At 32.5% G+C, this 15,364-nt stretch overlaps 1 protein-coding gene across 2 annotated transcripts in view; it reads left to right on the top strand.

Moving 5' to 3' along the window:
* LOC138125941 (probable 3',5'-cyclic phosphodiesterase pde-5) overlaps positions 1–15,364 on the top strand; it is a 179,148-nt gene that overhangs the window by 99,548 nt on the left and 64,236 nt on the right. The window contains exons 1-2 of one of the 2 annotated variants that reach the window (XM_069041517.1): positions 9,563–9,703; positions 9,907–10,018. The exons of the other annotated variant lie outside the window; for it this stretch is intronic. Of the exons in view, the coding sequence (XP_068897618.1) occupies positions 9,602–9,703; positions 9,907–10,018 (214 nt within the window). The 5' untranslated portion in view covers positions 9,563–9,601. Of the gene's footprint in view, positions 1–9,562; positions 9,704–9,906; positions 10,019–15,364 lie in introns of those variants that run through there. 2 annotated transcript variants of the gene reach the window in all.

Genomic DNA, 15,364 nt, shown 5'->3' with positions numbered 1-15,364 from the left:
TAACCTGACTCGATATAATAAATAACTTTTCCTTTTTTCTAGTGGAGAAATTCCAAAACTGTCAAAATATAAAATATGTCTTAAATATGTATGGTTTATTTATGTAAGACACTCAGTGTGAATGAACCATAACTGTTAGATGGTTGAAAATTAATTATACCTGATTCATCTTTTCTAATTTTTCTTGGTAACATGTCAATTGCAAAAACACCTCGAAAGTTCAGCGAATTCTTTTTATTTTCCATTATATCAGATATTTCTACATTACTTAACCCCTTTTTCCTATCAATTTTATTCCTTGTCCATATGTCTTGCGAGTCTTTTTAAATTCTTTTTTATGCCATCTCCTCAGGCTGTTTGCGCTAATTTAGTACCTTATTCATATCCAGCACTTTTGCTGCTGAAATTAAAACAGGTAAAAATCCACCTATCTGCGTTGGAGAAAATTTGTCATCACTATTTTTTTTTAAATCATTTCCGCACTTGGTCCTCCCATCTTAGTCGTGAGGGTCCTATTTTATTCTTTCCCTGCGCTTTGGTAAGTTTTTCTTCCTTCATCCTTTGTATGTGACCTAACCAACTCAGTTGTCTTTCGATTACCGATTCTATCGGTTTTATATGTACATATTCAGCTCTGATACTTTAATTTTATCAATCTGTTTTTCTCTTAATTTAACAGTTTTATTAGGAATTTTTGTTATCGAATCTTATATTACGATCTATTCTTTTTTCTTTACAACTTGAAGTTTCTTTATTTGATTAGGTGATTAATATACTCTATAATAATCATTCATCGTCTTTGACTCTGGACTGGCTTTGCCAGTCATTTATTTAATAAAACTCTCTACTTCATTTCTAAGTAAACCTTTTCATCTAGAATATTCATACCTATTTGCAATTCTTTGTGATTCAACTACAGCGGGTGTTACGAAAGTAATAAATTTAACCACCAATAGGACTCCTTAGAATAATAGTAGATTACATACCGAGGTGGGAAGTGAGGAATGAAATCATTACATTTTTAGCAAATAAACAATTAATTTGATGCAGTTTCATTTCTACTGTTTTTCGACTTTCAGTAAGTACGCCACTGGAAAAACCTTATAACAGAGCGGAAAGTGGCCTATTATTGACCAAGAGAGGGAAGTAAAGATAAAAAGGAATAGTTAACTTTCCCCCCTCGTATGAGGTTAGGAATGTGCATATTACAATACGATTCCAAATAAACACTTTTTTATTTATCATTTTTGCCGCAAATTCTTCGAAACAGAGTTAAAATTAAATATAATTTAAAGCCTCAAATTTATACCCGCTCATGTGTTTACACATTCATTTATAACGAAGCACGAAAAAAATGTACTCGATAAAGTACCTACTCGAACGAAAAACAAAAACTGTATTAGAATGGCGATCGTCCTTTCTTTAAAAAAAACGGTAACGTTTTTATCGCACAATAGTATATTGTATAATAAGTGTTGAATATGAAAGATTTCACACGAGTTTGCGAACGAGTGTGAAATCGAATTTTCAACACGTGTTGTACACGATATTTTTCCGACGACCATAAAAAACGCAGTTAGTATTTATTTTTTTAATTAAAGTTTATGGTAAGGTTACTGCAATTTTGAAAATAAATTTGTCCTTGAAGACGGTTGTTGACCATTTTATGTTCTTTAGTTGATTCGAAGTTTTGAATTTTATGCGTACCAGACTCACAATTATTTTCTGGATCTGCTGGTATAGTAATTCAATATATAAATTACATTGTATATTTTAACTTACAGAAAATCCAATAATTCTCTCCAATTCGCTCTTCCACTTGCTAACGGTGCAAATGACAAGTTAAAACTTAAAATGTCATTCGGCAGAGCACTCTAGCTGCGGACAAAATAATTATGCCGTTGCGCGGAAATGTAGACATCGATAATCATCGATCTGTGTGCAAAATAAAAACACACAGCTGTCGCCCAATCAGATTTCTCAAATTTTTCATTACACACGGGTATGCCCTTCGTTCGTCTTCGTGTTGAAATTGTTTGCAATTTAAAATTTTCACTAAGGGAAAACAGTATGAAATGTGCCATATTTTATAGTGGTCGTCGGGAAAAACATTTTGACTCATTCTTTTTTTTCGAAATCGACAATGTACATTTGCGCTCGCAACATACAAGATTTTTTCTAAAATCGCAACGATGACTACTACATATTATTTTATTTGGACCAAATCTATGTATGTAATACCTTCTTAAAATCAGAAACTAATTATTCACAACATACATACTTTTTATTGACATTGAAGAATTACGCCGATAGGAGCTCTTCGGTTATCAATTATCACTGATGTTACACTCCTTACCTTCTTTCCAATTTATAAAGTTTGCAAATTTTCGTAGGCTTCCTTCGATTTTCTCGGTAATGACCCTGAAGTCGCTTTTTCAGTTTCTGCAAGTAGGTATTTCCGCTGAAATATTCTGATTCTGTTTGTATATTTTGTATGCAAATCTACAGTTTTACTCAGATCTTGATGAAATTTTGTACACTTGATCTTCAAAACAATAAGAAAATAACTGTCTACTTTAATTTTACAAAAACCAACCACTACTACCATTTTCAACCCTGTTAAGAAAAAAAGACAGTTTTTTTGAGTTGGAAATACCCTCACCTTCGCCGCTTCACCCCTATTTCATCCTCTGAGTATATCGTCACTTTCGCCGCTTGACACCCACAAAAAGCAACCCCTATTATAATTTTTAAGCCTGTTAAGCACAAAAAAAGTTTTTTCGAGTTGGAAATCGCGTTTGCATGATATTTTCAGGTGTCATAGTTAAATTTGGTTGTTTATAAAAGTAGCAATTTCGCAAAATGTGTTTGAATGATTGTGTTTTACCGGAAGATGTCTTAAATGAAGCAGAACAAGCTTCAAATATCGGAAAAATCAAAAGGCAGGTATCTGAAATCAAACGAGACAATCAAACAATAAGAAGATCTAAATAAGGTTACAACTGAAAATAAAAGTGTTATGTTGGCGTATTTTCATGAATTGGTAAGTGATCATAGTGTTAGTTTCTTATCATATTGATCTTTTTGTTTATATAGTGAAGAAAAAAGTAGCCTACAGTAAAGTTTTCATTATTAATTTTGCAAAGTGACTAAGACAGCTATGGACATTCAAGACAATGTCTATTTGACTCCGGCCGATAACACAGATGATTTAATAAAAAGAATCGTAGCAGTGTGTGAACAAATACCACCAGAATTTTTACTAAACGCCGCAATGAGCGTCAGTGGAAGGTGTCGAATGTGCCTTAGAGAGAATGGAGGTAATTTCAAACATTTGCTTATCATGAAAATCTCTGTTTGGTTTATACCAACATGACAATGTTTTAACAATTTTTCATTAAAAAATTTCAATTATAAGTAGTTCTTGAAAGTTATTGAAATTTCAATAGTTAGAACTGGTATTTACAAGGAGCTAGAACAGCTCAAAATATATTGATATTTTTAACTTTATATGTAACGGGTGTTTTTTTAAATTTGACGTCGAAGTAGGCGTTGAAGTGTCGATTGTGAACGCACTATACAGGTTACGGATCACGGATCAGCTGTTTAAATCTTACGCTTTTACACGAGTGGTGCGATCTTAATCGACTCTCCAACGCCTACTTCGACGTCAAATTTTAAAAAACACCCTTTATTTTGGACCTAAAAATCAAATTAAGTTATTAATAATCAATTGAATTAATAAAATAAATTGATAATAACTAATGTGATTAGTAAATTTAACGTGGTCAATAAAATAATATCATCTGCCAGGAAACTAGCGAAAAGTAATTCAGATTAAAAACAACAATGATGTAGGTATATGCTGTTTAAACTACAAGCGTTGCAGGTAAAGGAAATTTATTCTCGTAATTTCATAAAACTTTAAACTATTAGAAAGTTCTATTACACCTACACCATTAAAACTTTCCAACAGTTCAGCAAAACATTGCTGTTTTGGTTAATAGGTAAACTGACTTATTTTATGTCGTGTATGGAACATCTAATAAGAACATCCAAAACTCTAGTCAGTTTCTGAAGAATTTCTACATAATTATAGTATGTAGTAGCCAAGCGAAGAGAACATTAGGTTGTATGAAACGTTATGCCAAATATTTTTACAAATTATCTACCTTAACAACATTATTTATGTCACTAGTGAGATCTACTTTAGAATATGATAAAACACATGTTGACAGACTGGAAAAAGTACAATACAGGTTTTTTAAATTTATAAGATAGAAGCTCCCTTCACAAATTTCGTATAGGTAGTTTAAGTCTGTGTTATCTCGGTCTAGCCACACTAGGTGTAAGACGAAAATATTTTGCACTGTGTTTTATGTTTAAAATTATTAATAATCTAATTGATGATATAGATCTGACTGAGTTACTAAACTTTTATATATGTACCACATTCCCTGCTAGAAATGTTCCCACTTTCAAACTTCAATATTGCAGAAATAATTATATGTTGTATTCCTATTTAAATAGCTTATTTCGCGTTTGTAACATATATGGAGATTCAATCGATTTATTTAGGTTTAATTCTTACTGGATATTCCGGCGGCATATTAAAATAAATAACCTACAAAACAAAATAAAACGGTATCTGACAACCACATATACTTGAAAATTTAGGCCAGTACAATTGAAATATGAATTATAATATATCTAGCAACAGATTTGTATTTTGAAAGTTTATTCAAGTCTATTCAACTCTTAAAGCCATCAAATCTGCTAACTAATCACCCGGTATAATCTTTCATTTCCTTATTCATATTTACATTTAAAAATAGTTACTTAGGATAAGTAGGTATCTTAACATTTAATATTATAATACGAATTGAATAACCCACCCAGTAATCCGTGTATCCCAATATGAAGTTTGATACGAATATAGAACAACGTTTTATCTACTCTTAATTAACATCGTAATAAATGATTAGTAATTATGACATATAAATGAATGTCATTTATGTCACCATAATGTATTAATAGTACATGAAATATTTTTCGTGAAACCTTTAATTATGTCATGGTAGAAAAACAATCATTTACCATAAAATTAAGTTATCAGACTTACTGTCAATTTCCATTTGTGGGAAATACATATTCTTAGATGTAACTGTCTGTGAACATTAAAGTTTTTATTATATGTATACATTTGCCAACAAAAACATAATTGGTCCCTAATGAGACATTAAACATCGAGAAAATGAACAAATTACTATTTAACGAGGTAAATTTAGATCAATGAAAAATTTCACAAGGACCTTGAATTAATATAAAATCGATGACTTCAACTTATTTAGTGAAACATTTACAATTTGTCTTGGAGTAAGGACATACCCGTAGCGAAATAACGTTTTAAACTTTTCATCCTATATTATTGTTAGAACTAAAATGTGACAAAAGACACCCCAAAGTAAAATTAATCTTCCTTTAGGAATAAACTTTCACATTTAAACATTTTAAAAGATGTTTGATACAGTCTGATTTTGAAAGTTGCGCAGATATTTTAACCTGAGGTAGTACGTGTTAAAAAAAGGCAAAATAACGCAACTTGCCTTATACAAATGTTAATGGTTTACAATAGAATCAGTTTGTTTAGGAAACGCTGAGAATTTTCAAATTTGGCGGGCAGTTTTGACGTACGACCAACTTAAAAAGTCAAGTTTTTATGTATGTCATTGAGGTTATGTTTGACTTTTATCGTTAAAGTTTTTTGAGTTTCATCATGAATTTTTGATAAAATAGTGCCTGCAACTTATTCAAAAAACAACAAAAGCAAAGGCTTAAACAGCAAAGTAAAAATACTTTGTGAGTAAAAGCATAAAATTAGACATCTAAGAAGTTGCTCGAAAAATCTGCACTCGTTTGCAATGCAAGTTTCAGCACGACGTATCCAAGAAAACCGAACTGAGCGACATTTTGAATTCACCATCCTGAAGCTACCATGCCGGCCAAAAAATTTTAGCCGTCATTTTCTTTCATTTCAAAAAAAAATTGTAATCCATACTTTATTGTCGTTTTGACTATCGTCTTGATTATGATTTGCATTTTTTGGGTGTTAAATTTCAAAACTCGAAATTATTTTATTATTTTCTACCACACAGAACGTTTACGTGTACGATTGCTCTAATTGTGTTTATTTATGTCGGATTTTTGGAATATATGAGCATTAAACAGTTTTATTTTTTAGTAACACGATATTGTTTCTTTTCATCATAGATACACATTATGAAAAACAACTCATAACTCCCTTGGGATATTTCAAATTTTTCGCCCTCCCCATTGTTTACAACAAACTCATGAGAACCAAACTATAGCAACGATATATTCACGCAATCTTCCCTGCAAAATATTTTTAAGAAAGTTTTAACTTTTAAGTACAGACACTAAAAAATAAAATATTGTATGCACCACGGGAGATATTCATGTTTTTCCCTCGGTTGACTTACGTCAAAAATGATCTTCATATCTCCCTTAATGCATTAATATCTATAAATTGATTGGCAGAATAACAATATGCATGTCAAAATGACAAGAATCGAAAGTGGGGTTACAGTTCCTAAAGGTTTATTTACACTTTACGCGAATGTCAAGATAGTGACGGCTAAAATTTTTTGGCCGCCATAGTACCACATTTTCCGTCGAAGTGCTAGAGGAATTTCCTCGACTAATTCGGACGAAATTTGTTTAAAAATTGAAGATGATCGTCTACATTCAAACGGCGAAGTAAAACATAGGGACCTATGAGGTGATTTTCAACAATCCCAACCCACACGTTAATTAAAATGACTGCTGGAAGTGACGCTCTTGGATAGCGTGAGGAATGTCTTTTTCTGCAACTAAAATGCGATCTTATTCCTTTCGAAACGCCCGAAATCGCGAAAATGCTGCACAACGTTTACAAAGGTTCGTACATTTGGAAGTATCCTTTGAAGCAACCTTTCACCGTAGATTTGTCGTGCTAGCTCTGAATGTCCACGGGCTTCGTCATACTCGTAGATCAAAAACCATATCGGTTTTCTTCAAGTTGGCGAAAGACATTTGTGATTTAAATTGAGGTTAAGATTGATGTTCTTGTTAAAGTGACTTAATTTTGAATTAAATTACAACAAAAAAAGTCTACCAGGATTTTTTTGTCCCATTTTTTTATAAAATTCAGGGGGTTCCCAAACTTTTCTGAAAAACTGTTAGCCCCTTTTTCTCAAAAAATATCAACATTTCTATTTATAAGGCATTATTGGCTCAACCGTTACCTTTTGTGGGGTCCTATCACAGGTTAAAAAATATATGTACAACTTTCAAAGCCACCCTGTATACTTAAAGCAAATTTTGAATAAAACAAGTGTTTAACCGTGTTAAATTGGTAAGATAATGCACGAGTGTGAACCAAGATATCTGAAAAGTTGGAGAGACAAATAAAGACGAGTAAACCCTTAAAATGGGGAAAATATGCTGGAAGTAATTTTCTACTATAGAAATAGGTTTACATGAGGTACATATTATTTGGAAATATCTTTTGCTGTAGGTCAGACCAAATAAAAGTATTAAATCTGTATTACTCACAACAATTTAAGCACATTATTGTTATCATAGGGGTGTCCCAACGGAATCGAGCCTCCCTAAATGACTTGTGAATTATTTATATTTTTAAAAGGAGAAAAAATATTTTGGCCTGTGGAGGTTTAGCCTAACTTTCATGTGGCCATCATTTGAAAGGTAATTTAATGAGATACAGAGATAGGGCCATTTTTTAAATTTTGCCAAGAAATAGGCGAGTTATCTGGAAAAAATTGCCCAAATATCTAGGGAAGGAAAGTGAAATTATGCTAAAACCTAAATGCTCAACGTTTATTCCATTCAATTTGAAAACAACGAAATAATCGTTCTTTACATTAGATTCATTAGAAACAATAACCGTGCTAGCTGGCCCACACTTTTAATTAAATTAATCCTGAAGGGTATTTAAACCATAAATGCTATAACTGAATCATAACAAACATTTTCTGAAATAGGTTTTATTCTTGATAAGATACATAAATTCTAGAGGTTAATGAGGACAATGAGGAGTGAAAATCTGGAAGTTATAGCCTACTTTTTGGGGAAATTTCAAAAATTACCCAATTTCTCTATTTCTAATTAAATTACCTTTTAAAAGATGGTATGTTCTTATTTGAAAAAATTGATAGCGGACTCTAGGGGGGGGTGAAAGTTACATCAAACCCAAATACGCCAAAATATCTCCCCCTTCGTTCAATACATGTGAAGTGTTTGTGAAATTGATGCCAAAGTTAACAGTTTTCCCAATATCCGGTAAAATTTAATTTATCGGTAAATCGGTAATACCTAATTGATACAGGGTCATTATAAATGATTGTCCCATCGTAGTTGGCGTTGAAAACCCACACAAATTTTGGATGTGCCGCCAGCCTCGCAACGTTAGAGAAATTAGTAGACAGATTTCCACTACCCCCAGTAGCGCCACCTATCGGCAATACTAGTCTCACTCATGTTATGAGGCTTGCACAGTCAACTACATCACCAAGGCCTACTGCGATGGGACAATCATTTATAATGACCCTGTATATAAAATTGTTTCTGATTTTAATGGTAGAACTGAGAACTCACGTGGAAATCATGTCACGAATTATAGAAATCTTTAAATTTGGGAAATTCATACGTGTACCTACAGTGTGATCCACCGAAAATCATACAGGGCTGTTATGTCACTGTAAATCTCACTTTTTCGAAAAAGACGGATAAATCAATTTAGGGGGGAATTATACATTTTAGGAGATATACTCGTATAATATGGCTGTTTTCGTTAATGCACCTTACACCCGAAAATGTGGGTGCACTTCACCCTTAAAATTCTAAATGGTAAGGGATATCAAGCCATACCATTTCGAAGTAAACATTCGTTCTTGTTGGTCACCCTGTATAATAAAAATGAAAACTCTACTTCCGCATAACTTTGTAACCGAACACTGTTCATAAGTTTATCGGTTTTTTTGTTTAGTGAAATACAGAACGACTGATAAACCCACCATAAAATTAACTGATAAAACAATAATAATATTAAATATTCAATCAATGTTAACCCAGTGCTCTTAATTAAGTTGCAAAGTATTAAGACTTTCGGATACCGGATTTACATGCAACTCAGTTCTAATTAATTTACTGGTATTAGGATTAATGTGTTGACTTACGCAATGATTTCAAAGTCACACAAGTTGTTAAAAAACTGTTTTTACTCTAGCACTAATTTAAAAAACAAACAGGTTAGAGCAGCAACTCACGTAATCACAAAATTATTCCAAATCCATAAAATACATATTTAGATTTAATGGAGCAGTGGTGACTTCAAATAAATTCAATACATACTTCAGTATACTTCAAGTAGATAATTTTTTGCGTGCATCAAAATCCGACCAATGTTTGATTATTGACGTCCCACCCTTAAGTAAATAGTAGTAGTATCACGAACAATTCTCGTAAAATAGGTAATTGAAGTTAAAAACGACAGTTTCGCCTTCACGTTCGAAGTGCTATCATGTGTTCTAAGCGGACGCTCGCGCTTCCAGAAGTCCAAGAAGAAGACGACGAAGATGCTGTATCCTGCACCACTGACCACAGTCAACAGTCGCAATTTCAAGTAAGAAATTTTTGGACTGACGGACGATAACTGATATTTTATGTGATTATGTGACGTATTCGTCAAAGTGTCATTGAAGACTTTTCCAAGCACACACAACAGAGCATCAAATTTCAATTGCCTCAAGGTGTTTCTATCTTGATGTGTCGAGTTGTGCAGTGTATTTACTTTTAGATAATGCAATAATTAATGACCTTGTTCAGGTGCAGATTATCGTAACGCCCATACAAGGATGCGATGGGGGCGCCGAGATACGGGTCATGGGGGGCACACCGAGAGGCAAAACTAGAAAGCTACCTCCGATACACACGCACGGCAAGTACACACAGTTTATGTAATTACACACTGTACATTGCAGTACTGACCTAACTAAATTATATGATTAATTAAATCCTGTATTATTTGCATTTACATTTTTTAAGTTTATTTCATATCTAGACTACTTCTCAACTAGTTTGTTGGCTCAAGGTAGCTGTACTGCGAAATATATTTGACTTTGCTCTTATTTCAATTTACGTTTAGTACACTTAATGATTAATAAATCATTATTATTATTATTATTGTTTTAATTTAACGTAAATACATTCACAGTTCATTAGCATGTGATTGCAGAACAATCTATTGCTTTTGAAGCTATTGTGAGTAAATATCCGTTAATATAATGAGAAATTAATAGTAGTTTGTTCAATGAGTTCGTGTGTAAATTGGGTCTTTTTTTTCACAAGTGGGTCATTTTTAAACGCGAGTGAAACGAGCGTTTTAAAGGCCCACGAGTGCAAAAAAAAGCCCAATTTACACACGAACGAGTTGAATACAATTTTTCGTCTTGGCTTTACAGAAAGGTCACATTACCTAAATCAATCGTATTGCTGTAAGTTTAGTTTTATTTGTCTAACATGTTTTCTGGAACATGCTAATTATAATCAATTTAATCCTAATTCTGTTTACATAAATAAATATCTAATCTATTAAATTATTTTCTTCTTCTGTACACGGTTACCAATCAACTCAATGGAGTTGTTTAAAATAATAGTACATATTTAGAGATAGAAGTAATAACAAAAAAAAAATCGACAACTGCATTGCTGTATATTTAATTTTGTATTTGGAATGCTAGAAATATGTAGCAAACGGTGTTACATTTTATGCAACAAGTGACCTAATCACAACAGGTGGCTCAATCAATCGTTTCTCTGTGGTATGCGTAGGTACACTACTTTAAGTTCAACGGTTATAGATACAATTTTACACTAATCAGTCACTTGTAAATACTCAATTTTAGCCTGTGAGAAGAATACCGTGGATATACCGTAATTTTTATTACGTAAGCTCTTGCGTATACCGGTTTGTTTTTTTCTTATCCTCTTTTTAACTACCTACCAACTCTTGGTAAATTCGAAAATAAGAAGTAAGATGATGCATGTACCGGTTTGTCAAAGGAATGTTGTTTTGTTATCGTACAGATGTTTCTTTCTGCAAATGGAGGAAGTTAATTATCAAATTAGTGATTTTTATGTTTAAACAATGGGTTACTTAAACACAAACACATTCTACTTCAAACAGAATTATTCATTAACGAATTTCTGGGTAAATTGTTTTCGATAAGATAACACTCGTTAATTTAATTGTAACTTGTTAAAAAATATCTGAAGAAATTTTTCATTTGTTATCAGCTAAATATTTTATTGTAATATGTACAATATTTTACTTACTATGACATAACCATGTCCGTTAATTTATTATACCTACAGGGTTATTCTAAATTATTGTAGTACCGAGCGATCATTTAAAAAATAAATCGAGTTTGCTTTGGAGCCTATGCTATAGCATGGGTTGCCATAGTTAACACGCCGACTCGATTTATTTTTTAATTGATCGCACCGTACAAGTTGGCGTACAAACTGAATGTAAAATTTATGGTTGCCGCTCCATATAATTTTTTTTTAAATAATGTGAATAAGTGAATACACACCGTTCACACATAGGAGTTAAACAACTCAGTATTGTTAGATTCAATCTTTAATTTAAAAAGAAATAAATAAAATTCTTTTCACTTTTCACCTAAAAAATGACAATGACAGTGACAAAAATTGACAGTTCACAGTGAGGCGGCAAAAATTTCATAACGTGGCCATGGCTTGCTTCGACTACAATCATTTAGAATAACCCTGTACTTATACCTACTACTTGCAGTCTATTATAGTATATTATACACCAAGTCACCAAGGTGGAGAAGTTCATGATTATAGCCAGAGCGCCTAGATTACATCCCTAGGCGCGCCGAGGGATGCAAGGCGCGAAGCCTATAAGGGACTTCTCTACCGTGGTTTATATACTATTTTTTTCACTACTACGGGGTGATCAAGAAGGACTGCTTAAGCTGGTAATGCTGAATTTTATTTTTAAATGGTACAACTGGAGTAACTTCCGGTTGTTGACGGCTTCACACTGACAGGCGCATCAGTGATAAGTCAAATTTGACATTTCAAATTAAATTAAACATGATGGTGAATGGTTCGAGAGAAGAGTTAATTTATGTTTACAGCAAAATGGGGAGCACTTCGAGAATTTCCTTTAGTTAATTTTTAGATTATTATTCCGAATTCCAACTTTGATTTCTTTTTGCCGTTTATTTCTACTCTCATTTTGTCGGATGCGACAGATCTGAGTTGTCATTTCTAAACGGTTGCTATGAAAATCGTCTACGTTAACCAATGAAATAAGCGAAATAGGCGACGGTTGTTCATTATTAACCCTGGGTTAATAATGAAAAATTATTAACCAGTAGGAGAGAAATTCTACTTCTGCTGCTACTACGAGTGTCAAAAAAGCCCAATTTACACACGAACGAGTTGAATCAACGTTTTTTTATTCGACGAGCCCCTTAAAGGCTCCAAATCCCTTAGAATCTTTAAAATTAGCTTGACGTTTCGTTTTGACAAGTTGTGAGATTTATCAAAATCCGTCCACACAGGAGAAAATTCTCAAATTCTGACAGTGTCGAACAAAACACAAGGATTATGATTCAGGTATAAAAAAAATGATTTTTTCTATAATTGCTTCAAAAAATTGATGTTCACACACAGTTATCTATGCGTGAATTGAGTCATTTTCTTACATATAATTTTTTTTTACACTGTTGTAAGATTGAAACTATAGAAACCATACTGTGCGTGAAATGCGATTTCACAGATTTAAAAGCTTTTCTGTTTTTCACTTAACGCACTGTTTTCTATTAGTTACCAACATGGTCACTTCAAAGTTCTGAAAACTATTATGGAAAAAATATTGTTTATATTTCGTGCGTGAAGATGTCTTTTGTGCAATCAAAGGCTTGCCTCGACCTGCGTCTCGGCGTAATAGTAATTTTTCTAATTTGCTGTTTTAACAAAGCTGTTAACGCATTCGTTTTGAATGCGTTTATAAGCTATTAACACATCCGAAATCTAGGAACTATTTTCAGTTTGTAACACACATTGCCGGCAGCAAATTGACTCTGGGTATTCTCTGCTATTCTGGCTTATAAAACGAGTGTACCTAATACAATATTTTTTCTATTTTGCCCCTATTTTAAATTAAAAACAGTTCAAGACACAATGCTAGGAAAATTATATTTGGCAAATACATATAAAGGGTTGGTAACACTGGTAACTAGACGAACAATTGCAAGTTTTGAATTTAAAGTATCGTGGCTACTACTCACTGTGAGTCGCTACCAATATTAAAAATTTAAGATGCAAAATAGAAAAAAGACATTTTCATGCACAAAAAACAGTCACTTCACGCACTTAATATAAAAATAACTATTAAATTTCAACATAAAATACCAACATAATGTTCATATTAAACGGCTTTTCAAAATTCGTATATACATATTTTATAAAAATGCAAAACATTATTTTTAAAGCAAATAATGTTTTTATTGTTATTCATACACATTCTGTGTGTAAAAAGGTATTAGCACTGCACGTTTTATTAGTATGTGTATTTCAACTCTATTGTTCTTATGAATTTCAATGCTGTATCCGTATAAAAGTTTTAACGTTTTTCCGGAATCTAGTAAGTACAATTGTTGTTTTAAGTTTTAAATTAGTTTACAATGTCTCGACTGTAAACTTCACTTCACTTCCTAGCATTCACTGCAAGATAAGGTAAGCATATAACAAAAATAATTTTAGGTAAAGAGTTGCAAACACTGGTTCATGAAACTATTTTATGGTGCGCTTAGTATTCTAGTATTTTTTATTTACTTTGGAGGAGAAAATACATACATACAGAGAGAGTCATATGTTTGTATTTTGCCATAAAAAAGGAATCTATTCATTAAGTACTATAAATACATGTGTCATTACTCATTAGCAATAGATAAAGAGCGATCAAATTAATTTGTAATCGAGTTATCCATGAATTTGAACTCCACGCTCCAATAAAAACACAGCTTGAAACACAGGTTAGATCTCGACTCATCCATCCCGGATTCAAATTCATGGATAACGATTACAAGTTATTTTGATCGCTCGATATTTCTCTCGAACAGAAACTTTTATAAAAGTAAATGTTTTTACAACCAGACCTAACATTGGTAAAATAAGTGATACATTATTATAATCGAATTTATAGGTAGGTAAACCGAACCATTATATCACCTGATTAATTACGATACTTTTTAATGTAATATAAACAATATGATGAAGTTTTTTTAATCAGTTACCAGTCATAATTCTGCTATGTATTTGAGTTCTGGCAACACATTTCAGCCTGTCCCAGAACTGCCTCCCCATAAAAAACAGGCATGTGCCGAGAGCAAAAGAAACTCCAAGATGACTAAAGTAAATTTTCCTGTATCTCACATAACCGAATTATAAAGTTTACAATTTCACCAATCCCAGAAGCTCGTCCTCAGGTATTACTAAAAATCGGACAGGTTGCTAGACAGCAAAAATAATTATTGATATCGCAACAATCAGCGAAAAGTTTAAAGATATCTTGGCGCCATAAAGGAGGCAAAAACGAAAACAAATGAATGTTTTGTAAGACATAACAAAGGTAATCCCAAAGCCCTTTGGAGCATCAGAAATCAACATAAACCTAAAAAAGACTTTCAGTGTACCATAACAGCAAACGAGTTTAATGATTATTTCTCATCTATAGCCGATAAAATTATCTCCAGTTTGCCGACAGCCACAGATAGTATAGTCCCATAAATATAATGAGTTCCACGAATGTTACTGATGTCAAGTGCAATGGTTTTTTTTTTAATTTTCACAAAGTTTCGGAAGTAGAAGTCAGAGATGTAATTAAACAATTAAAAAATAATAACACCAAAGACATTTTTGGATTTTCGACGTCTCTTGTAAAAACGGTGCAGAACTGTTTGATCTCGCCTATAACTAAATTATTCAACTGTGCTGTTAGACAAGGGTTATTTCCCGACCCGCTTAAAAAAGCAGCAGTAGCACCGATTTTTAAGAAAGGCGACGCTGAGGATGTAAATATAATTATATCTTTTCTAAAATTTTTGAAAGACTTATGTTATCTCAAATCATCAAGTTCTTGGATAATAATAAACTACTTACACCCTACCAGTTTGGTTTCAGAAAGAACTACTCAACGACTTCAGCAATTCTTCTTACGTGCAACATTTTAAACAGCTTCGAACAA

The sequence above is a fragment of the Tenebrio molitor genome, chromosome 1, assembly GCF_963966145.1.
Source record: "Tenebrio molitor chromosome 1, icTenMoli1.1, whole genome shotgun sequence".
In the NCBI taxonomy this organism is placed as follows: Eukaryota; Metazoa; Arthropoda; class Insecta; order Coleoptera; family Tenebrionidae; genus Tenebrio; species Tenebrio molitor.
The sequence above is the reverse complement of the archived record's forward strand: the minus strand, read 5'-3'. Positions and strand labels throughout refer to the sequence as shown.